The sequence below is a fragment of the Sphaerodactylus townsendi genome, linkage group LG14 (genome assembly GCF_021028975.2).
Source record: "Sphaerodactylus townsendi isolate TG3544 linkage group LG14, MPM_Stown_v2.3, whole genome shotgun sequence".
Lineage (NCBI taxonomy): Eukaryota > Metazoa > Chordata > Lepidosauria > Squamata > Sphaerodactylidae > Sphaerodactylus > Sphaerodactylus townsendi.
In genome coordinates, this window is record NC_059438.1 from 31,112,174 (window position 1) to 31,138,128 (window position 25,955).

At 44.8% G+C, this 25,955-nt stretch overlaps 1 protein-coding gene across 1 annotated transcript in view; it reads left to right on the forward strand.

Moving 5' to 3' along the window:
• The window catches only part of FAR2 (fatty acyl-CoA reductase 2), a 124,181-nt gene extending 99,019 nt beyond the window's left edge, over positions 1–25,162 (forward strand). Inside the window, exons 8-11 of the mRNA XM_048515348.1 lie at positions 14,979–15,150; positions 18,558–18,687; positions 21,207–21,334; positions 24,088–25,162. Coding sequence (XP_048371305.1) covers positions 14,979–15,150; positions 18,558–18,687; positions 21,207–21,334; positions 24,088–24,250 — 593 coding nt within the window. The 3' untranslated portion in view covers positions 24,251–25,162. The remainder of the gene's footprint in view (positions 1–14,978; positions 15,151–18,557; positions 18,688–21,206; positions 21,335–24,087) is intronic.
• Positions 25,163–25,955: the final 793 nt, after the last annotated feature.

The following is a 25,955-nucleotide window of genomic DNA, read 5'->3' on the forward strand; positions in this document are numbered from 1 at the left end:
AGCCCAGTATAATTGCGCCATGCGGAAACAGCCTGAGTTTCTCTCAGAAGTCTGCAAAATGTACAATCAGGAAATTTTTCTTTCCTTCCTTAATTTAGGCACTGTGGTCCATCTACCATTTCAGGATGTTATTTTTTCCTCCAGGATAGTGCGTGCTCCTGTGCAAACACACCATCTGGGCCTGTTGTGTTCACTACCAGTGAAGCAGGGGCTTACAGAAATCACTCATTCGGGCCTTTTCCACACGGGCCATAAACAGCATCTTAGGGACAACAAAAACACCATCCCTAGGGAGCTGTTCGCATGCAGCAGCGTTGCCTTCGCTCCCCCCCCCCCTCCCCAGCGGCACGAAGACGCTGCTTTCAAAGTTTTTCGGAAGCAGCATCCTCCAATGCCACCATTTCCCCCCCCCTTTCCCGAATGTCTTACCATCCCCTCCGACCTTCCAGCACATCGCACAGGCCAGGGGACATCCCCCCCCCCCCCGCCCTGCAACTCCAGAGCTGTCGCGCAGGGCAGGGTGGGTGTGTCCCCTGGCCTATGCGACATGCCAGAAGGCCGGAGGGGATGGTAAGGCGTTCGGGGAGCTTGTTACAACTTACTCTCGCGCCCAGGCTGCGCCCGTCTTCCCCACCCTACGGGACCATCCGTGTGAGCGGTCCCAGGGGGGGGGGAGTGCACATCGGCGTTATTATGCTGGCAGCACCCCACAAGCGTGGCAAATCGCGGAAGGCTTGGCCTCAGACTGACAGTTTGCTGGTACTTCTGATTTTGCTTAGGAAATTCCAACTCCACCTTTCTGCGTTTTAAAAAAAAGCACACGAGGCATTTGGTAGCAATTAGAGAAATACAATAATAGCAGCATTTGAAACAGCTTTTAAGCAAGCTTGTATTGGCAGTTGGTGGAGAGGGAGGCCAATCCAGGTAAAATCACTGTGAGCCAGATGGTATACACCGAGCTTTTCTCTCCTTGGGCAAGATGGTTTTTGACGGGTGAGTGAACTGTAATCTCTGTAGAGATTTCGAGGCTGGTCTCTGCTCCATTACCTTTTTTTGCCAGCTACTATCGATCCCAGCGCTAGATGAGTTTCTGAGGGCTTGAATCCATTCTGCCAATCTCAGCTCCTCTATATTGCTTGCTAAGTGCTCAAATGATCAATCTTCAAATCACTGTTTGGACACAAATCCATCAAACCCTGAATCGTCCAAAAACTGGAGAAGGAAAAGGGAGCAAGTTTTACTGTTCTAAACCGCTGTTGCAGTTTCTGTACAGTATTCCTTCCCTTTTATTCTCTGCCCCACTCTTAACCCCAGAAATTCCTCCAACGTTTTCTCACCTTGGACATCACATCATACAACATTAACAGCCCAGACCACAACTGTTGGGTAGGCAAGCACAGCGCTGCTTCAGTGCCGCCCTGACTTCACCCCACCCCCTCCAAAGGGCTTTCTCAAAACATGGGAAGCCCAAGAAGGTTTTTTTAATGAACCCTTTAAATAAAAAATCGTGGCATATCTCCAAGAGTCCCTGTGCCAGCGTGCAGGGGTTAAAAGAGCAGTCAAAGCCAACTACTGCCAGTTCCACCCCAGGGAAGCCCCCCCCCCCACCATGCCCTCACCATGCCACTGAGCTCAGGAGCACTGACACGGAGCTGGGTGCCATAGCCGGGCATCCCAGGGCCCTGCAGCAACCAGGGGATGGCAGATTTGCCCACCAATGTAAATCCACCAACAAGCCTACACCATCTCCAGAAGGGGATCCCTCCCCACCCGGATTCATCGCATGAGTTCTGGCTTCTGGGTTGATGTTGCATCTCTTCCCAGCTTCTGCCCCACAGCAACTGGAACTTGTATGGCAACGCTTGGAGTAAGTTCTGATCTTCCAAGTGTGGGAGCTGGATTGTTCTGGGTGCGGGAATTCAACTGACTTGGGGGCGGGGTTAGACAACCTCATACACCACTCTGGTACGCCCCTAATCGCAAGTAGCACCATGTTAACCTTTGAGATGTGTGTCGTTATTCTCACACTGGGAGAGGAATTTCTAAGCAAGCTCAGTCGCAAGATCATCAGAAGAGGACAACTATCAGTATCAAGATGACAGTGGTATCATCCTCTGTCTGCCCTTCCTTCCTTCCTTCCTTCCTTCCTTCCTTCCTTCCTTCCTTCCTTCCTTCCTTCCTTCCTTCCTTCCTTCCTTCCTTCCTTCCTTCCTTCCTTCCTTCCTTCCTTCCTTAAGAACATAAGAACATAAGAACTAGCCTGCTGGATCAGACCAGAGTCCATCTAGTCCAGCATTCTGCTACTCGCAGTGGCCCACCAGGTGCCTTTGGGAGCTCACATGCAGGATGTGAAAGCAATGGCCTTCTGCTGCTGCTGCTGCTCCTGAGAGGCACTTACCTGGACTGGTAAAGGCATTTGCAATCTGGGGATCAAGGAGTATCAAGGTTGAGAGTAGCCATGAATTGACTTCTCCACCATAAATCTGTCCAAGCCCTTTTTAAAGCTATCCAGGTTAGTGGCCATCACCACCTCCTGTGGCAGCATATTCCAAACACCAATCACACGTTGCGTGAAGAAGTGTTTCCTTTTATTAGTTCTAATTCTTCCCCCCAGCATTTTCAATGAATGCCCCCTGGTTCTAGTATTGTGAGAAAGCGAGAAAAATCTCGCTTTCTCAACATTTTCTACCCCCCGCCTAATTTTATAGACTCCAATGCTTATCCCCCCTCAGGCGATCTCCTCTCCAAACTAAAGAGTCCCAAGCGGCTGCGGCCTCTCCTCGCAAGGAAGGTGCTCCAATCCTTCCAATCATCCTCGTTGCCCTTCTCTGCACTTTTTCTATCTCTTCGATATCCCTTTTTGAGATGTGGCGACCAGAACTGAACACAGTACTCCAAGTGCGGTCGCACCACGGCTTTATATAAGGGCATGACAATCCTTGCAGTTTTATTATCAGCTCCTTTCCTAATTATCCCCAGCATAGAGTTTGCCTTTTTCACAGCTGCCATGCATTGAGTTGACATTCCCATGGAACTATCAACTAAGATGCCCCAATCCCTTTCCTGGTCTGTGACTGATAGCACTGACCCCTGTAAGTATTATGTGAAGTTTGGATTTTTTGCCCCTATGTGCATCACTTTACATTTTGCTACATTGAACTGCATTTGCCATTTCTTAGCCCACTCACCTAATTTATCAAAGGAGGACCCTTGGAGCTCTTCGCAATCCTTTGTGGTTCTGCACCACCCTGCATAATTTGGTATCATCTGCAAACTTGGCCACCACACTATCCACCCCTACTTCCAGGTCATTTATGAATAGGTTAAAGAGCACTGGTCCCAAAACGGATCCTTGGGGGACACCACTCCCTACATCTCTCCATTGTGAGAACTTCCCATTTATACCCACCCTTTGTTTCCTGTTCCTCAACCAGTTTTTAATCCATAGGAGGACTTCCCCTCTTATTCCTTCATTGCTGAGTTTTCTCAACAGTCTCTGGTGAGGAACTTGGTCAAAAGCCTTTTGGAAATCCAAGTAGAGAGTGTCCACTGGTTCCCCCTTATCCACATGTCTGTTTACACCCTCGAAAGAACTCTAGTAAGTTTGTAAGACAGGACTTGCCTCTACAAAAGCCATGCTGACTCTTCCTCAGCAGGTCTTGCTTTTCTACCTGTTTAATAATTTTATCTTTAATGATAGATTCTACTAATTTACCAGGAACAGATGTCAAACTGACTGGCCTGTAATTTCCCGGGTCCCCCCTAGATCCTTTCTTAAAGATTGGTGTGACATTGGCCATCTTCCAGTCTTCAGGGATGGAGCCTGATTTCCACGATAAGTTGCATATTAAAGTGAGAACATCAGCAATTTCATGCTTGAGCTCTTTGGGCGCGCTCTTGGATATGAATGCAATCTGGGCCAGGGGATTTGGTAGCATTTAGTTTATCAATGAAAACGCGGGGCTTCTTCGCTTGTCTACCACTATCTTAAGCTGGTTCCTGCAGTTCACCTCCTAAGAAGCTTGGTTCAGGTGCAGGAATTTTCCTCACCTCCTCTTGGGTGAAGACAGATGCAAAGAATTCATTCAGCTTCTCTGCAATCTCACTGTCATCTTTTTAGCACACCTTTTGTTCCTTCATCATCTAATGTTCCTAAAGCTTTCCTAACTGGCTACCACTGGCGCGATGTGCTTGAAGAGCTTTGTTTGTTGCTAGTCTTGATGTTAAGCAGCCATGCGTTCCTCATAATCCTTTTTTGCCTCCCTTACAGCTGCTTGCTTCTCTTTTGCCGCAGTTGTGTTCTCTCTGGTATTCTTCATCAGTTAAGTTGGACTTCCGTTTTCTAAAAGGCATCTTTTTTTTCCTGTAATTTCCTCAGCCTCCCTTGTTGTTAACCATGGTGGCTTTCTTTTGGACTAGGCGCTGCCTTTCCTAACCTCACGGAACACATTCCGGCTGAGCTTTTAAGACTGTGTTTTTAAATAACCTCCAAGCACTTTGGACATTTTTGACTCTCTTAATTTTCCCTTTCAGCTTCCTGCGCACTATCCCCCTCATCTTTGAGAAATTTCCCTTTCTGAAGGCAAATGTAACTACATTAGTAGTTGTCACTTGTTCGCATGCAGAGATACTGAATCTGACAGCATTGTGGTCGCTGTTCCCTATCGGCTCAACAACACTGACTTCCCGCACCAGGTCCTGGGTCCCACATAGAATTAGATCTAGGATCCTTCCTTCCTTCCTTCCTTCCTTCCTTCCTTCCTTCCTTCCTTCCTTCCTTCCTTCCTTCCTTCCTTCCTTCCTTCCTTCCTTCCTTCCTTCCTTCCTTCCTTCTGCCACCATATTGGCATCACCATCTTGTGCCACAACCCCTCCAGTGACTTCTGTTTGTTTGTTTTTCTTAATTCCAACCTACCCCTCTAGAGCTGTGATAGATCTTCAGCTCTGTCGGTTTCCCAGTTTCGCTTTGAATCTCAGCAAGGCAGGTGGCCTATAAATACAGTCAATAAATAATGAATAAACATCAACCTGTTCTTACCTCCGTACCTTTTCCATTTGCAGCACTGTGAGGCCTCATTTCAACAATAAGGCAACCCGTTCTACATCAAATATTGTTGCTCCATTCTTGCAACCACCACAACCTCCTCACACCAGAAATATCAGAAAAGCAAGGGTGGGGGGGGGGGAGGTGTGTGCCTGCTATTCATTTCCAAGAATTCAGGGGGCTCCAGTTACAGCCTTTCTGTCTCTTATCCATTTGTACCCACTGTAGCTGGTTACACTTTTTAAGCATCAAACTCAGATGCTTCTTGGGCATTCTAGACCAAAACCCCTTTGTACCATACCGTAATTTGGATATGACAGCAGTTGAGTTCTATACCCTGCCTCTTCCTCACTCATTCTGAAATGCCCATCCTATTCCAGCATTAACTTCTAAAATCCATATTTTGCTCCATAAAGATGCCCAAAAATGATCAGGCTGGCCTCCACAAGGGGCAGGGCCTTTTCAGCCCTGGCCCCTACCTGGTGGAACAGGCTCCCTAGGGAGATCAGGGCCCTGCGAGACTTATAGAGTTTCTGCAGGGCCTGCAAGACGGACCTGTTCTGCCAGGCGTTTGGCCAGCCTGGTTAAAAATATATCTACCATGTCATCTGGCCTCCTGTGGGCACAAAAGGGGGGAGGGGGTAGCCAGACACCATCCACATTTTTAAATGGGATCTGATTTTATGTAACTGATATTTAAATTATGTTTTAAGGTATGTTTTAACATTGTTGTGAACCGCCCTGAGCCCTCAGAGGGAGGGCGGTATAGAGAAGGGAGGGGAGGAGGGAGGAAGAGCAGGCGGAAGGAAGGAGGAAAGGAAAGAAAAAAAAAAAAAAAAAAAAAAAAAGGAAGGAAGGAAGAAGGAAGGAAGGAAGGAAGGAAGGAAGGAAGGAAGGAAGGAAGGAAGGAAGGAAGGAAGGAAGGAAGGAAGGAAGGAAGGAAGGAAGGAAGGAAGGAAGGAAGGAAGGAAGGAAGGAAGGAAGGAAGGAAGGAAGGAAGGAGACATTTCTAGTCTCAGGATTTTCACCTTGGACCGTACTCCTAGATATTTACTTGTTCAGAAATATTTTCTCTTGTAAACTGCCTTGAGCCCAGCTTTGGCAAGGGGAGGGTGGCATATAAATAAAGTAACAATAACAACAATTGTTGTTATCTTATGAAGCTACAGCCACCAGATCTTAAGCTAGTGTTCACCCCCATATGCGTCAGTGTCTTCCAAAGAACCTAGGATACTGTAATGCATTGGCGTAGTATATGTATGGATCCAAGCAATGTAGCCTTTTGTAATTGCTAGATGGAGATGTTATCAACAAGCAGATGGTTCAAGTGCCATGCAAGGTCTTTAGGTATGGTACCCATTCTGCCGATAATCACTGGAATTATGACTACTGGTTTGTGCCAAAATCTATCAACTTCCATTCTCACATCTTGGCATTTTGTCATCTTTTTCCATCCTTGTGACATCAATTACTCGTACTTTTTCCTCTTCATCCACTGTTATGTCTGGTGTATTATGTACCAACACTTCATCTGTTTGTACTGGGAAGTCCCACAATATTTTGATCTGCTGATTTTCAACTACTTTTTCTACAATGTGTTCCGACCAATGTTTTTTTCTGTTGGCAAATGATAATTTTTATACATTATCCCGTGAATAATGTATAGTTGCTTTTTAGCAACTGTGTTATGGTGTTGTTTATGATCTGTTTGTACTGTCTTCTTGCATGTTGCATGATTCTTCTGCTGCTGCGCATAATCTACATTTTGAATCAGTTTCTGATTTTTCCATTTTGGCTTTAATTGTTTTTGTTCTGATAGCTTGTTCTTGAGCAGCTAGAAACAAGCTTTCTGGGGGTTTTTTCTTCTTCAGAGTTCCAGTTATAAACCATTGCCAGGTTTTATCTTTGTCCACTTCTGTTTTGGTCTAGAAATGGACCATGTAGTTCTCCTCTTCCTCCTCCTCCTCCTCTTCCTGTAGAAATATTTGACAGGCTAAAACATGTTTGATTTTAGGATGTGATTCTTCCCACATTCTACCATTCTATGTTGAAGACTTCCTCCAAACAACAGAGACTTCCTCCAAGTGGCTCTTTTGCCGCAGTGGAAGAGTAGCTTCTGCTCAAGGGGCGTTCCTTACACAAAGAAGTTGTCTCTGGGTGCCATCCCCCCCTCTTCCCCCCCCGCATACACCTCTGCTCAAATGGAACAGTGATTCTAGTAGAACTACGCATGTACTTCTCAAGGGGTGCAACCTTGTTACAAGGCACTCCTTTTGAAATGAGAAGTTAGAGAATCTGGACGAAACAATTTTAAAAGGCTTTGCCTATGCAAACTGTTTAGCAGCAGAGTTCTCCATGATTTATCTACTAAATGCTCGTTATCAACGTTTAATCTGATAACGAAGAGAAGGCGTGAGTTCAGTTTCTCAAAGTGTAGCAAGCAAACCAGACCAAACCTGCTGAGATTTTTATCTTTGATTGAAAAAAATAGACAATTCTCTTTATTTGAATGCACTGAAGTATGCTTTCATTTTTTCTAAGTGTTTCTTTTTGTATATTCATTGTTTTCCTACATAGGTTCTCGGTGCAAAATTATCATTTGTTTTCATACCTCCTAATCAGCTTCTCTAGAGATTCCCACTTGACAAAACATTCATTCGGGTTGGAGTTTAGCCGTAGTTCTCACACACATTATGAGCAAACTGTGTGAACTGGTGGCCAGTGATGATTTCCATTCACTGTCTTGAAGACAGCCTGTCAAGAGGAAGAAGAAGAAGAGTTTGGATTTATATCCCCCCTTTCTCTCCTGTAGGAGACTCAAAGAGGCTTACAATCTCTTTGCCCTTCCCCCCTCACAACAAACACCCTGTGAGGTAGGTGGGGCTGAGAGAGCTCCGAGAAGCTGTGACTAGCCCAAGGTCACCCAGCTGGCGTGTGCGGGAGTGCACAGGCTAATTTGAATTCCCCAGATAAGCCTCCACAGCTCAGGCGGCAGAGCTGGGAATCAAACCCGGTTCCTCTAGATTAGATACACGAGCTCTTAGCCTCCTACGCCACTGCTGCTCCTTGAGTAATTAACATTTAAAATTGGTTAAATATTTCTGTAAGACAAAGGGTGAAGGAGCCAGTTGAAAATAATTTAGTTTCAGGCAGAGAGATAGTGTGCTAAGTGTAGTTGGGACAGCTGGCAAAAAGAAGGGAATTGGCTGTCGCTCAGATAAAAGGAGTGGATTTTGTGGTGTGGAGTAGGCAGAACTGCTACATATGGAGGAATCTGTGTAGCATAGCTCAACAACGCAGACTGGAAAACTATGGCTGAGGAATCGCCAGCTGAGTCTGCCATTTGTCTTGTGGCTGGAGAAGGTTTAGTTAGCACCCTAAAACAGGACTAGGTAGGTTGTTGTTTTGGTTTTGCCTGAACTGAGTATTTATTTTGTGTGCTCTTGCCTGCAATAAAACCTTGGACCTGTGCTCTCTTGCACTCTTACTGATTTAATGAACCCATTTGTCACACTACCTGCCTACCTCATAGGGAGGTTGGGTTGGAACTGAAACCCTTCTTGCAAATAATCCAGGAAGTTGGGAAACCTGAAGTCTTGCCTTAGTTTGTGAGCACCATTTCCACTTGCAAGCTGAGTGAATCATCTGTCCTGTGCTAAGGTCTCCTTTTCTTTGTGCATATACCCTGTTTCTCCTAAAATAAGACATCCCCTGAGAATAAGACATAGTAGAGGTTTTGCTGAAGTGCTAAATATAAAACATCCCCCAAAAGTAAGACGTAGCAAAGTTTTTGTTTGGAAGCATGCCCGTCAAACAGAACACCCGAGCATGCAGCTGTGGAGCAGAAAAATAAGACATCCCCTGAAAATAAGACATAGCGCATCTTTGGGAGCAAAAATTAATATAAGACACTGTCTTATTTTCGGAGAAACATGGTAGAAGGAGAAAGTGGGCATGTGCCCCAACACCTCTCCAATCTGTTCCACTTTTCCTTCACACATAACATCAATTGACCTATTTTTATTCTTCCAGAACCAAACGGTGGGGGTGAGAACTTGCTGCAGACTTTACACGCTCAAAGGGGATTTTTTTTCCTTTTCCCTTCATTGGACTGCAGAGTTCCAAGAGAGAGCAGGCATCTTCCCATTCGGGCTATCATTCCTCGACTGCATCCCTTTCTTTTTTGTTTTCACCGTTCAGGCCGTATCCACTCTTCTCCCGATACGCCAGTCAAACTCACAGGCTTGCGCAGTCCCCCTTCTGTGAAAGTGGCCGAGGGCAAAATTTCCCCTGCTGTACATTGCAGATCTCCCTTGTTGTGCATTATGTCCAAAAAAAACCCACACTTATTGAGGTCAGCCAGAATTCTGCATAGAGACAGAATGCCGAGTAGGCAGTCGAGCTCCGCGCTGTGCGTCTGAGAGCAGAAGTTCACCCACAGCAGCAGGGGGGCTGAAAAGATGCAAGGCATTTTGGCAGCGCAATTCATAAACCACTGAACAGGTCTGGCTGGCACTCAGGTTTTACCAAAGGTCATAAGGCTAAACCCACAGAAGGTTGAGGATATTATTGCCCCAAGGCTTTGATCCGCAAGACCCTTGGTGACCACTGAACACATTAATGGGGGACATAAATTGTAAGAATCTTCTGCCTCCTTGTGTTGTGTTGTCTGGGCTTAAGGAAGCCACCAAATAGGGATCATGGCAGGAATGCTGTTGAATCTTGGAGCGACAATGAAGATGGCTGCACATACTTTGCAAGCGTTAATAGTGTCTTCCACGTCTTCGTACATCTGTGCAACCGCTATCCTCTGCCGGCTGTGTCCTAATGAACTGAAAACAGGGGGGGGGGGGCACTTTTGGCCTGGGAATTTGCATGGAGGGAAGCCAGCTGATAAAGGAGGGTAAATATGTCGCAGCACCAGGTAGCCAAAGAAATTTGGCCGCGGACGTTCACTGGGTGACTTCGGGCCAGTCGTTCCCTCTCAACATAACTTGCCTCATGGGGTTATTGTGAGAATAAAATGGAGAAGAGGAGAACAGTGTAAGCCATTTGGGGTTTCCATTGGGGAGAAAGATGGCGTATACGTGAAGTAAATAAATAAATATAGGTACCCTCCCACACACAGCCTCATACAAACAAAGGTTTCTTATTAGCTCAAATGCAGCGTGGAGTTTCTGATGAACAGCCAAATGAGAATTCGTATCTTGTATCCTTATCTAGTGTAGAAGGTCATGGATTCAACCTTGAACAATTTAGGGCTTTCTGGAACAGTGCTAGGGTTTTAACAGGATTCCCCAGGGTCCTCATATTTGCTTTGACAGAGTTGCCTAAACTGTGGGTATGTACTCCCCAATGCCTCGGTACGGTGAACAGCAAAATTAAAAGTGTCTTGTCATTTATAGAATAGTAATATAAGCTATCCTGATTCTGCAGAAGTACAATCATGAGCAATACACTTTAAAAGTTATGCCTTTATTGCTGTTGTAGTAGTCTTGCAATGTTTGTCATGGAACAGCGGGGAGCCAGCATGGCATAGTGGTTAAGAGCAGGTGCACTCTAATCTGAAGAACCGGGTTTGATTCTCCATTCTGCCACTTGAGCTGTGGAGGCTTATCTGGGGAACTAGATTAGCTTGTGCACTCCAACACACACCAGCTGGGTGACCTTGGGTTAGTCATGGTTCTTCAGAGCTCTCTCAGCCCCACCTACCTCACAGGGTGTTTGTTGTGAGGGGGAAAGGGAAAGGAGTTTGTCAGCCCCTTCGAGTCTCCATACAGGAGAGAAAGGGGGGATATAAATCCAACTCTTCTTCTTCTAAATTCTCTGTATAAACGACGTTTCTTTTGAAAGTGAGGGGCACGAGGTGATATTGTGTTAAATCAGCATGGTCGAAGTCAGAGAGGTGTCGTTACAAAATTTGTAGGAGAAGAAGAAGAGGAGTTTGGATTTATACCCCACTTTTGTTTCCCGTAATGAGGTTCCAAAGCAGCTTACAAACTCCTCTCCCTTCCTCTCCCCAAAACAGACACCTTGTGATGTAGGTGCAGCTGAGAGAGTTCAGAGAGAACTGTGACTGGCCCAAGGTCACCCAGCAGGCTTCATGTGTAGGAGGGGGGATACAACCCCAGTTCTCCAGATTAGAGTCCACTGCTGTTGCCCATTACATTGCGTGAATACTTGCCACCATTATTGCTCTGTGAAATCACTGAGCATATCAGAAACGTTCCAGAGGGCTCGGTTATGCTAACATGTTCGTTCTTTATTTTTGAAAAAGTTTTATCCCTCTTTGCTTAGCCAGCACTCCTAAGCCAGATTATTTTAATTTAAATTGTTACTCCACTCCCTCTGCAAACATTTCCTCTGTTCCTGCTGACTCAGAGCTGCAGCGTCAGGCCTTTTAAAGCAATCGACTAAGCTCCTTTGCCCTGCTCCGTTCCTGTCAGTAAAGTCCAACTGGGTTAATCTTACTACGGCCCCTGCGCCCTACTCCAAAACATTCACTCAGAACGTGATCCTCTCCGTGGTAGCTTTTCCCGAGTGATCTTTTAATACATCACCATCTCTCCAGTTTTTGTCTGATTAACTGACGGCCTTGGGCAAAAGCTATTTTTGATTTTTTTTTTCCTAGGCTGTAAGTCAAAAGTGACTTTTACAATTAGCTGTCTTTCCCTTTAAGCCCCCAGAGAAAGAGAAGACAAAATAGTCTGTGGCGCTGCAGCAAATTATTAAGTAGGACAGTTGTTTGGGAATCATTCTCCACGCCTGGGTGGTTTTCTCTGGCTTTAATCCACAGAAAAAAGTTGTACAGCCATACTGCGGTTTGTGCAAAATCCTGCCACATGGACTATGTTGGTCGTAGCTCCTTGCAGCGTATATGTGAGATGTAGCAGTGGCTAGTATGGTGGCCTCATACCACATAGCACATCAGAATGGAGTGGGGTCACAAGGTTCTTGCTCGAAGTGGTGATAGAAATGATAATAACCTCAATTTGCTAGTGCTGAGTTTTGGTAGCTGTGCAGCCGCTGTAGATCTAGAAGAAGAAGAAGAAAAGTTTGGATTTATACCCCCCACCCTTTCTCTCCTGTAGGAGACTCAAAGGGGCTTACAATCTCCTTTCCCTCCCCCCCTCCCCACAACAAACACCCTGTGAGGTGGGTGGTGCTGAGAGAGCTCCGTAGAGCTGTGACTAGCCCAAGGTCACCTAGCTGGCGTGTGTTGGAATGCACAGGCTAATCTTAGTTCCCCAGATAAGCCTCCACAGCTCAAGTGGCTGCAACCTACTTTTAAAAAAATCCCTTTGTTTGAAAAACAATAGAATAATTGTATAAAGAAACAAGGAATCATTCTTATTTCATTCTTCAATTTATTTAATACTTCAATATCTAATATTCCTAACAGGTACATTTCAGGATTCATATCAAATTTCATCTTTCATATTTTTTGAACTAAACCAGTAACCTTTTGCCAGAACTTCTGAATCTTTTTACAGGACCGCCAATGTTTATTTTTTTTTTACATTTCCAACAGATTGGGGAACCATTTGTACACATTTCCGAAACTATAACTGGTGTTAAATGCCATCTAGGGCAGACTTTATAATAGTTTTCTTTCAAATTCATACTTAATGTAAACTTATTGAGCCTCTTCCAAGATTGCTCCCATTCTTCCATTGCTATATTTCTTCCTCCATTTTGTGCCCATTTTATCATTATTTCTTTAACTGTTTCTTTCTCAGTCTGAAAAATCAACAGGTATTTCTCTATTTACTTCATCAGCTTCTCATCAGCAGAACAAAGAAGCTTTTCAAATTCTGTTTGGTCTTGTGCAAAAACCCATTTCCTCTTATTTGTTTCAAATTTATTTCTTACTTGCATATATAGGAACCAATGGCATTTTGTCGCATCATGCATTTGTTCCCGTGATTTCTGAAAACACCTCATTATTTCTTTTCCCTTACTGCTCTTTGCCTTGGTGCTGTTACTTCAGGGTCCCCTCATATTGAGGGGCCCGCCGTCCCCCTTCTGGGGGTAGGTTTTAAATTGGGGTTTCAGGACGCCTCTTGTCTATTTATGTATTAACTGTTACTCGCTGTTTTATATGAGTTTTTAGGTTATTTTATCGATGATTATGGGATGGAGCTTATGTATTTATATTTTGTGTATGGCCTGCTCCTACTTGTTGTTTGAATTATGTTGTTCACCACCCGGAGCCCTTTGGGGATCGGGCGGTATAAAAATTGAATGAATGAATGAATGAATGAATGAATGAATGAATGAATGAATGAATGAATGAATGAATGAATGAATGAATGAATGAATGAATGAATAAATAAAATGCATCAAGTCAATCTTGGCAACGCTAACCGATTAATCTTTGTAACAGTTTGCGTGCCGTTATTGTGTTTTAATTGTTTTATTGGAGATGCAACCAGTGGTGGGATTCAAATAATTTAACAACTGGCTGTTTACAAGCACCGTTTTAACAACCAGTTCGGCGGAAGTGTTGCGAATCTGCTGAATTCCACCTCTGGATGCAACCCCTGGATTTATATTTCCATTGAATTTCCACAATTTCAAATGGATGTAAATGTTTTAATATAACTCCTGTGAGCACAGTATGATAAAATGCAGGTTTTAATATTCCCTCAGCTTTTCTCAACCGTTCGGTTCCTGGCTTATTTTATAGGTTAGGTTTGTGTTTCTCATTGTTTGTGAGTCTCTTACCAACAGCACAGACAGTATCTGCTCATTCCAGATTAAGCTAGTTTGGAGTGCAACTCTCTAAGCATTTTTGTATGATTAGCAGAATGAGAAGCGGATCTCGATTGTAGGGCTTCTAGTATTTATACATTTTCTTTACAGTATGAGCATCACAATTGTAAAACTCAATTGTAAAACTCAATTGTAAAACTCAAGCACAGTATTATATAGAAATTATCTTTGCACAGGTGCTCCCTGCAACTCCACAAAAGGTTCCCCACTTTAAGGCCAAATTCTTGCAACAAGGAAACGAAGCAGCTGGTGTGTGCCTGTCCCTTTCAATCCACTTTGAAGCTGGATTTGACTGTGCAGAATAGCAAGATTCACTTTCAAACAATTGTGAAAGTGGATTGAATGTGCATTATTCTGGATGTGCGGAAGGGGCCTTAATTTAGTCTGCTGGCAGAGTATCACGTGCCCAAATGTTCCGCTATGTCCAAAATCATAAATAAGTTGCTGCACATAGAGATTTAGATATTAGGGAGAAGGATTCCAGCCCAGTTTGGATCCTGATTTGCTGGCTTTCTGTGTGCAGGACATCTTCTCACTGGGAAGAGAGTTCAGTTTTATGAGCCCCTAGTTGTATACTGTCATCTGTAATTTGTGAAAATGAGACTTCCATGTGGTATGTCTCTGTTTTTAACGCCCTGGAAAACATGTTCCTTTTGAGTAAAAAGAACAAACTTATAATACAGACAAAATTTGATAGGGACACTCTGGGCAAAGTACAATTGCCAGCATTTGAACCTGCCACTCATGTCCTTTTCTCCCCCAAGGAACCGCAACTCTCTCTGCCCCCCACCACCGCAAAGCTCTTCCACCTCTTTATCTCCAAGAGCAGAGAGTGAGAAACAAGAACTGTATTTACCATGGTCATCTCTAAGCACAAAAGCTGAAGTGATTGAAGAGTTGGCTTTCTATTTGTTACAACAGTGCAGCCTTTTTAATAAATGTAAACCCGAATTGAAAACAATAATGGTGAAAGAGGACTCCATTTCTCCCAGCTGGGTTTGTGATAGAAGACCAAGAGTGTGACGCCAACAGTGTCCCCCTGCTTTGCGCCATCTGCCGGTCTTAATTCAGTTCAGACACATCAGCCTGCTATTGCCAGCGTTCACTCAGCACGGTCGCCCTTTTGACGGGAACATCTGTTTTCATTTTTATCTTGCAGAAAGTCATGTCATATCCACATACAAGAGGACACCCTTGGAGAAAGCCTTCAGAATCCCCAGCACTAACATGACTTCAAGCTACCTGATCCACCAGTATTGGACAACGGTCAGTCACAGACTCCCAGCCTTGCTTTACGATTTGTATCTGAGGCTAACCGGAAGGAAGCCCAGGTAAGGAACGCTTCAGCAATGCTGCGTTATTCTGGCAGCTCGTACGGGAGAACCAGTTCTTAGAGTCCGTGAAATAAAATGTAACTTTTCCAGGGACTTTATTTACATTGTAGTGGCATAGGAGGTTAAGAGCTCGTGTATCTAATCTGGACCACTTTGGGCAGCAGTGGCGTAGGAGGTTAAGAGCTCGTGTATCTAATCTGGAGGAACCGGGTTTGATTCCCAGCTCTGCCGCCTGAGCTGTGGAGGCTTATCTGGGGAATTCAGATTAGCCTGTACACTCCCACACACGCCAGCTGGGTGACCTTGGGCTAGTCACAGCTTCTCAGAGCTCTCTCAGCCCCACCTACCTCACAGGGTGTTTGTTGTGAGGGAGGAAGGGCTAGGAGATTGTAAGCCCCTTTGAGTCTCCTGCAGGAGAGAAAGGGGGGATATAAATCCAAACTCTTCTTCTTCTTCTTCTTCTTCTTCTTCTTCTTCTTCTTCTTCTTCTTCTTCTTCTTCTTCTTCTTCTTCTTCTTCTTCTTCTTCTTCTTCTTTTTTATCGTTTGCGTTTCTTACTGCGCTTCAAGGTGAGTTGCACAGTGGCTGTTTACCCACTACTGGCTCTTCCCCGCCCTTGCTTGGTCTGCTGCGAAAAGATGCACCAGAAGTGCTCTTGCTTTCCCCGCGGAAAGCTAGAAGCACGCGCAAGGCAAGAGGAAGCGCATCAGGATGAGAAATCTCGCCCCTGTGCGCCACCTCTCGGCACGCTGCAAAAAGGAAGTACTTCAGGACAGGATTTTTTGCTCCAACATACCTCCTCTTTCGGCACACCGCAAAGAAGAAGTGCATCAGGATAAGATTTCTTTCCACAACATGCTTCCATGATCCAGAGCTCCGGTGGGTAATCGGCCTGTGAGTCAACGTAGTGACTAGGATGGGTCATCCAATAAACGATGTCATCTAATTGCAATTGGAGAAATCTGAAACCAAGCAGCAATCTAAAACAAGCCATAAGCATTAATATGACACGTTAAACAATGCAGAAGTTACAAAGCAGGGTAATATAGGAACATATGGGACTGACCATACACTGTAGGTCCCTTATCCCTTAATTTGGAGGGGAGACATCTGAGGGGGGGATATGATTGAAGTCTATAAAATTATGCATGGGGTAGAAAATATTGACAGAGAGAAATTTTTCTCTCTTTCTCACAATACTAAAACCAGGAGGCATGCATTGAAAATGCTGGGGGGAAGAATTAGGACTAATAAAAGGAAACATTTCTTCACGCAACGTGTGATTGGTGTTTGGAATATGCTGCCACAGCAGGTGGTGATGGCCACTAACCTGGATATCTTTAAAAAGGACTTGGACAGATTTATGGAGGAGAAGTCGATGTATGGCTACCAATCTTGATCCTCCTTGATCTGAGATTGCAAATGCCTTAGAGGACCAGGTGCTCGGGAGCAGCAGCAGCAGAAGGCCACTGCTTTCACATCCTGCATGTGAGCTCCCAAAGGCACCTGGTGGGCCACTGCGAGTAGCAGAGAGCTGGACTAGATGGACTCTGGTCTGATCCAGCAGGCTCTTTCTTATGTTCTTATGTTCTTATCCCATTGTGAAAGCATCTTTCTGAACCATTCCATTATTGTATAGCCCTGTTACCTTCATAAAAATGCCCTCTTGAATAATTTGGTTTTGCATAGTTCTCAGAAAGCCAGGAGAACAGGAGCCTTCCTGACTTCTTTAGGCAGGATATTCCATAAGGTCAGGACGATGACAGAGAATACACATGTGCAGGCATTGTGGATCTTACCGTCTGTAGGGTGGCATGTGCCAAAGGCTCTTCTCAGATGAGAGAAGCTGTTGTGATACAGCATAGGAGGAGAGGAGCGCCTACAGGTATGAGGAACCTTGGCTGTGACTGGCTTTGCGTGTGATCGTCGTTACTTTGAATCGAACCCGTTAACTGGTGGGCGGTCAATCGAGTGACTGCAGAATGGGAGTAATATGCTGTCTTTCCTTCCCTGTTTCTGTTACTGAGTTGAGCACACTGTACTTTTTAGGTGCCAAGACCCAGTCCTGGAGCGTCAAGAAAACTTAAAATTAATATGACTTGTTATATTAAGTGGTATATGGTGTCATAACAGGTGTGCGTACAGGTGTACATAGATTTCATTTGTTGATTTGCAACATTTCTATGCTGCCTGTCCAGAAAAATCCAATGTTGGCACTGGTCAAAAAATAACCACTTACTGGGAAAGTTTGCGTGCACAAAATTATTGAGCATATAAACAGATCCAGATTAGCCACGGTCCACTGATTTGTCTCTCTGGTTACTTGGTTTTAATTGTCTTCGTGATTATGAATTCATGTGTGGTTTATTGATGGGCAAGACAGTTTTGGTTGAAAAATCCAGGGGGAGCTTGTCTGTTTCACCTTGGTTGAATCCAAGCCTGGACAAGAGTTCTGAAGCTCAGTTGATTGTGATGGCTTTAGTATTTTTAGCTGTGGGTTGGGTTGCATCAACTAGGCAAAATCCAGTATCATGACCCTTGCCAAGTTAGTTTGGTTCCTGCCATGTTGTTTGTTAAGGAGGCCCTTCTCGTGCTTTTGGCCTGAGAAAGAGAGTTGTCAAGTCAAGAATGTTACCTGCTTTTTGGAATGTGTATGTCTGAGCAGAGGCGTAACTCCAAGGGGACAGGGGCGCAACGCACTGGGCACACACCCCTGTGGGACCTGGCGGGGGTGTTCTGGGGGGGGGGCATTCCGGGGCGGGGGCAGAGGACACACCAGTGTGCTGGGTGCTTTTCCCCCTTGCTACGCCACTGTGTCTGACTGAAACTGTCTCTGCTTTCCTCCCTCTCCTCTTCCCCCTCCTTGCTCCTAGCTCTTTCTTCTCTGGGAATGGGTTATCTCGCTCAAGCAAGGAGTGGGACTTGATGTATTACAGCTGGGAATGTATAATCTGTGACTTGTAAAGAGCCGACCAGTTCAGATAGTAAAGTTATTAGCTTTCCTATGCATGCCATCAATAAAACAAGAATTCTCCTTGAGTACTGATTGCTGTGATTGAGCAAGGCTGGAACTGTGACAGCTAGGTGCTTTCAACAGTTTGTCATGCCGAGTGTGATTTTTTTTACTTTTCCACAACAAACATCTCTGGGCAGAGCTCAGTGGTTTGTTTTAAGGCGTGAAGGCATCAGTTTCCAAGAGAGACAAACAGAAAACTGCTTGAATCCAAGGAATAAGTTGTATAAACAAGTTTTTTCAGTAGGGGGGATTGCTCCAGAAATTGAAATCCATGCATTTTCATGCTTAAATGTCTCTGGACTGCCTTGATCTACAGTGGCCAGTCCCTTCCAAGAACAAGAAATTATTCTATTTTTACATCCTCTGTAATCTCTGTTCTGTTTTCCAGGATGATGAAGTTGTTCAATCGCCTGCACAAAGCTATGACTCTGTTAGACTATTTTACCAGCCGTACTTGGGAATGGAGTTCAGACAATGCGAGCATGCTAATGAATCAGATGAGTCCCAAAGACAAGAAAGTAAGCATCTCCTAAATCAAGACACTCTTGCCAAATCTCTTCAGCATAATTTATTCTTATTTGCACCCTATTTAGCTGATCCCAGACCTTAAGGAAACAGTTTGCATTTCTATTTGGAATGTTGTCAAATTTTTGTCATAAACAGGACTTGGCCTGGGTTCAGGGTGGGGCAGATGGATTTCCAGAGCAAACCCTCAGGGGAATTTCATACCATCCTTTCTTTCTTTGGATATGTTTGGAGGCCTGAGGAAATCCATTGCCATTTTGAATTCAGTTTGTCTGTCCAAACAATCCAAACCAGGAGTGAGAAGTTCCATTCTTTCTCTAGTTTGCCGGTGCCCGACTGTCGTGTTAAATAGCCTGGAGCTAAATGACAGACAGGCATCCAGAACCATAGCTGGATTTTTCTTTCAGTGTTCCATGTCTGTGGCATTTATAGTTGGACCAACTAGCTAAATTTGTTGGGTGGAGGAATTCAGTGTTGACGTGTCAGTTCTTCTCCCAGCATTTGAGAGCCAGCGTAAGAACATAAGAACATAAGAACAAGTCAGCTGGATCAGACCAGAGTCCATCTAGTCCAGCTCTCTGCTACTCGCAGTGGCCCACCAGGTAGTATAGTGGTTAAGAGCAGTGGGCTCTAATCTAGAGAACCAAGTTTGATTCCCCACTCCTCCACATGAGCAGCGGACTCTAATCTTGTGAGTCAGGTTTGTTTCTCCACACCTACACATGAAGCCTGCTGGGTGACCTTGGGCTAATCATCGTTCTCTTCAAACTCTCTCAGCCTCACCTACCTCACAAGGTGTCTGTTGTGGGAAGGTGATTGTAAGCCGCTTTGAGACTCCTGAAAGGTGGGGAATAAAAACCAGCTCCTCTTCTTCTCCTTGGTAGTGCCATCTAATGCTAATTTCATTTATTTTACTTTATTTGCTGTCAAGTCGCAGCTGACTGTGGCCACTCCATAGGGTTTCGATGCAAGAGATGTTCAGAGGTAGTTTGCTGCTGCCTACTTATGTATCACAACACTGGACTTCCTTGGTGTAGTTCATGTGGTACTCTATAACACATCAATAGAACCACAGTGGTGAATTCCATACTGCAAAAATGAAACATCTTTAGGATGTTTTAAAAACCATTTTGGGGAAGAAGTATGCATAGCTCTCTTCCCCAAAACGTCTTCAAAATGCTCTATTCCTCTCAACCCAGATTTTTCAAAAATTGCTAAATTAGCAATCTTTTCCCCCCAGCCCGGGTTGAAGATGTGTCCTGCCTGCAGAGTGAACAAAAACAGACTTTATTTCTCCCTCCCAAAACTCTTACTTTCATTTTTGCCACTCATGTTCACCATTTTGTAAACCAAGGGCTGAGCATATTTAGCTTCCGAGACCCAATGAGATCAAGCCATCTTGGGCTATTCTGATCACAGCCCTCCTACTGTTCAAGAAGAAAAACGTTTTTTGCTGAATGTAGATGCTGTTGAAAGTTGTGTTGATTTCACGTTTGTCTTTACCATTTGAACTTCCAGTCTGCCCCGTGACAAGTCCATCTTAGTGGGTAACGAGTATGTTTCCAAGGAACTGTGCGTCCATCCAAGTATTAACCAGGGTTGACCCTGCTTAGCTTCTGAGATCTGATGAGATCAGACTAGCCTGGGCCAGAGCCCAGTGTTTTGTTTCATTCAGGACCCTGGACAGTTTCCCTTTGAACCCAGGCATATTGAAAGAACCCAATTCATACAACTGTGATGGAAGGTCAGCACTTTCCTTGCTTCCCTACAGTAGCAGGGTGGTGGGTTCTCTGGTCAAAAGGGAAATGTAGCAAATCGTTATTCCAAGTAAAAGCAAAGACGTTTTGCTTGATCTGGAAAGAGAAACAATTAAGGGGTGGTTGTTAGACTTGCCAAGGAGCCGCGTGGCATAGTGGTTAAGTGCTTGCACTGCCACTCACACAGTCAGGAGTTCGAGCCCCCTGTGGGTCAGATATCCTGGCAGCTGGCTCGTGGACAACTCAGCCATCCATCCATTCCTTGGTCAGTAAATGAGTACCTAGCTCATAGCTAGGGGGTCAAGAATAGCTGGGGAAAGCAATGGCAAACTACCCTACAAAAGCAGCTTGCCTATAAAATCCCTGCTCGCAGTGGTACCCCAGGGTCAGATACGACTGAAGGGGAAACCTTTTTTTAACTTGCCAGGCAACAGCTGGCAACCCCCAGGGAAAACTGGGGGTCAGGGCCTGGCATGTCAGTTTGTTGTTTCTGTGCATATGTGAGTGACTATAATATAACTTTGAATGTGCAGGAAGTAGATTTTTACACCAGTTGAAAGGTGAGCAGGAAGATGTATTTACCTCAGCATTTCAGCTTACAAGCCTCAATGGGAGTAAATGCCACCAGGAAGGTCCAAAGTAGATGCTATGGGTATTTCATGGGGAAAGGTGTTCCAAGATGCACGTGGCAGCTAGTCCCCGCATAGCATCCGCTACATCACTGATGCCCTTTTTTCTTCCCCCTTCGACATCAGTTGTACTGCTTTGACGTCCGTCAGCTGCATTGGTCTGAATACATTGAAAATTACTGCCTAGGAACAAAGAAGTATCTGCTGAATGAAGACATGGCTGGAATTCCTGCCGCAAAGCAGCACTTAAGGAAGTAAGGATATTGCATATTGCCTGAGAAGTCCACGGTCGGAGCATTTTCATTGCTGCTTCTGAAGGGACTAGAGTGCGTGCTTGTTCTGTACAGACGACTTAGGGCATAGCTGTTGAGTAGATAGTTTCGGAGGGTAGCTGGGTTGGTTTGAAGCAGAACAGCTAGATTCAAGTCCAGTAGCACCTTAGAGACCAACAACCTTTTGGAACAGTCGGAGCTCTCTTCATCAGATAGCAAGGGAGGAATTGAGCTTTGACTGTCAAAAGCTGCTACCCCAAAAAGCTTATTGGTCACTACTAAGAGCAGTGGCGTAGTGGTTAAGAGCAGGTGTACTCTAATCTGGAGGAACCGGGTTTGATTCCCAGCTCTGCCACTTGAGCTGGGGAGGCTTATCTGGGGGATTCAGATTAGCCTGTGCACTCCAACAAATGCCAGCTGGGTGACCTTGGGCTAGTCATAGTTCTTCAGAGCTCCCTCAGCCCCACCTACCTCATAGGGTGGGAGGGGAAAGGAGTTTGTAAGCCCTTTTGAGTGTCCTTGCAGGAGAGAAAGGTGGGATATAAATCCAGCTCTTTTTCTTCTTCTTCTTCTTCAACAGCTACACTGGAAATGTTGAAAAAACCTCAGTGTAGCCATTTACAGCTTCCACAGAGGGCAAATGTTCTCCCCCATTGGTTCTAAATATGAAAATGGGATGGTTTGCAAAGAGCAAGAAAACCATAATAACAATTGTCAACATAACAAAGTTCAAGAGCAGCTGGTGTACTGTTTCCTCATCCCTCTCAGCCATAGAATTTATTTTACGAGCCCAGTGGATCTAACCATAGCTGACAGGTTGTTGTGTTTCCGGACCAGTAACAGCAGGGCTCCATCCCATAACATTCAAATAGCTGAGGAAAACAGCTGCTGACATGAAGAGCATGCACCAAAAATGATATATTTTTGGTTTTGATTTGTTTTCTTTTTAAAAGATTCATATTGGTTTATTTTCAGTGTGTTTCTTGATATGGTTCTGTTTGATATTAATTTGCATTGTGTTCATTGTGAGACTTGTTTCATCCCAGTTGGAATGCAGTGTTTATAGTTCATGGTTTATACCCTCTGAACCATAGGATTGTGCCTGGCAAATTTCAAGCACATAGGAGAGGTCCCCTTTATAAATGTTCTTATCTGCCTAGCAAGCACAGCTGTACACTTGGTAACCCCAGAAAGCAGTCATAAGGGCACAGAGAGGCATGTGGTGCCAGTATGATGCTGTGGTTCAAGAAGAAAAAGGAGAGTTTGGATTTATATCCCACCTTTCTCTCCTGTAGGAGACTTAAAGGGGCTTACAATCTCCTTGCCCTTCCCCCCTCACAACAAGAACCCTGTAAGGTGAGTAGGGCTGAGAGAGCTCTGAAGAACTGTGACTAGCCCAAGGTCATCCAGCTGGCATGTGTTGGAGTTCACAGGCTAATCTGAATTCCCCAGGTAAGCCTCCACAGCTCAGATGGCAGAGCGGGGAATCAAACCTGGTTCCTTCAGATTAGAGTACACCTGCTCTTAACCACTGCTGCTGCTGTAGGATCTGACTAGGATCTAGAAACCCAGGTTTGAATCCCCTCTCAGTTTGCTGCATGACCTTGGGCCAGTCATACACTTACGGCCTAATCTTCCTGCAAGGATAAAACTGACAACAATAGAACAAATAAGCTCTTTGAATCCCCACAGAGAGAAAGTCAGGATATAAATGAAGTAAATAAATCTCAAGAAAGCAAGTAACAGGACAGAGGACGGCACTCAGCAACTCACGAAATACAGATGAAGCGTTACAGTGACGGGCATCTTCTTAACCCAAGTAGGCATAAGAAGCCACGGACACATAGTGTTTTAATGAGGATGTATTCCACATAGGCAGGGAAATTGAGTTATTGCTACCACTAACGTAGAATCCAGCATCCAGGCCACTAAGAAAGTGCCGGTGTTTTGCAGACACTGCAGAAGACAATGATGTTCAATGGTTAAATAAATCTGCCAGTCGGAGAATGTCCCTGTCACTTAAATTATCTGGTGGTTCACTCTTCCCCCATGATGAAGCGCCCGAGTACTGAGTGTCCTTGTATGATTGTTATCAGCTGTTGTTAATGTTTCAATTTGGATGAGTTCTAGCTGTGATATTAATGAGCGAGGATGCACCCATTCCAGGAAGCCTGTTGCCTCAGAGGAATATTCTGTCCTGGGTAGTATCTGCAGGACATTGTGGCTGGTTGGTTGGTTGGTTTAATAAGTTCATCTCCAAATTCGCATTGCTTGCTTGGCGTGGCTCTTCTCATGCCACCTCCCACTCCCACATCCACATGATTTTCTATATAATGTTTCTGTGATCCGTGATAGAGCCATGAACAATCGCGAGCCTAATTTACACTGTCATAAGACGCGACGATCCACCTGCTTGTCATCACAGACAATCAACACAGTCCGTGGGCAACACGAACTGATTGCGCACGTCAAAACAACCCTGCGGAGGCCGATGAATTGCAACACCGCATCTGAATTTACTGACTTTACAATAAACGGCTGGTTTATTTCACTGACATGAAACAGCAGATTCAGAGGAGCGTATTTACTCAACGATGTTGCAGTTATCAACCTCCGCACAATTGTTACGCTCTGCCGATTCGGTCACAGGGGGATGCAGGTGCGTTGCTGCCTGTCGAAACTGTGCGGCTTTGGGGGCAAACATTCACCTTCTCTCTCTTTCCTCTTTCCATCAGGCTCAGGAATATTCAGTACGCCATCAACACCACTCTGCTAGTGATCATTTGGCGCGTCTTCATTGCAAGGTCGCAAATGGCTCAGAACATCTGGTATTTTGTGGTGAACCTTTGTTACAAGTTCCTGAGCTATTTCCGGGCTTCCAGCACCCTCAGACATTGAAAAAGCTTGCCTAGTTCCTGACAATGGAAGGTCTCCCGAATGGGTTCTTCTCCAAACAACAACTGTGGGTGTTTGGGCTTGAAAGTCTCTTGTGACTTCTGCAGTATCCGACCTGCATCATGATAGGGGCCATTGTTGGGTCATTGTTTTTTTGGTTCTGGAGGGGCTTTTTTGTAACTAACGCTTCAATGCACCATTGTCTTCCCTTTAGGTCCACCAGGCTAATTTTCAAAGCCATAACCAAAGTTTTGAACACAGGTCTGTTTTTCTCCCCAGTGAGGAGCTATGAATTACCAAAGCTGCTGTCTTTTACCTTCGGAGCTACCTATTATCTCAACCCTATCCTGACCCCCGTCATGTTACTTATGTCCTAACTGAACCATGGGAAGGAGTGAAGAGCACAAGAAAACCCAGAAATAACTGACAAAATTAACCAAAATTACCCCTCTCCCCCCCCCCAACCTCTCCTTATTTTAATGGAGACAAATTTTATTTTATTTTAATGAAGACAAATGAGGGATACGTATTTTGCTTTTGAAAACAACAGTTTAAGGTCCTGCATCATTCAGAATCAAGTTGAAACCAGCTGAAACAGAGAAAACAAAATCCACAGGAGATTTGGTGGGTTCTGGAAGGGTTTTTTCCACTTTATCTTCACATTTTCTGTAATATTATGCACCAGGCTACATACTTTCAAGTCCCTGTGAATGGACTGAAGTACATTTGAAAGTGAATAGACACAGGGAGCACTGTTGATGCCTAAATCGGGTTTAAAGTAATTTCCTGTCCCCCAGGAAATGATGGGAACCATGGTCAATTCCGCACTTGCGTTATCGACCTATGTTCGAGCTGCGTTCGACCTAAGTGCTCCGCACAACCACTGGGATCGATGTGGTTTTGTACCAGCTTTGCCCCGTGTAATGTTCAAATTTCCGATTCCAGTTGGGAACTACTACTTTTTCAGGGAACCACGCTCGAATTCAGCTCGATTCCAGTAAAGTGCGGAATCTCTGGTGCCAGGAGTCCCCCATTCAGCCAATCACAGCTGAGTGTTTCGGGCATGCATACAGCTGGCCAATCAAAAAACGCCACCTTCGTCCCTCCATTCCTGTGGCAGTTTTTTTTTATAACGTGTGTGGGGATAGATGGAACATGGCCGTAGAACAGTAGCCAATCGGAGCGGCGAAGAGGTACAGGATGATTCCACCCTCTGAACTGGGATCAAGCTGGTTGCAGTGGGGAACAACAATGGCTTCGACCTAAGTCAGTACCCTTCTCAGGGAACTGGGTCGAACCTATTTTACTCGTGTGCGGAATCGCCCTAAGATTCACACTACCCTTTACAAAACTACCATTCCCAGAGTTCTCAGAACACACTATTCTACAATTCCCATAATTCTTTGCAGGATGTCCTGACAGTTAAGTGGTGTAAATCTGCTATGTTTACTATCTAGGTGTTCATACATATGCAAGTGGACTGTTTGGGGATCCTGCCCTGATTGTCTGTATAATATTCATCTAATGCTCATTGAGTGCAGAGAGATTGCATTTTCGTTGAATTGATGTGACAGTATATTGCTGCTGAGGAAATGAGATTCTTTCCGTAGCTTGTAGGGTTACTCCAGTTTGGACGACCATTACAGGTGTTTATTGAATAGGACCTGCGGCATCTCCAGAGGGGCCCAACGCATCCTGTTCTCCTCCT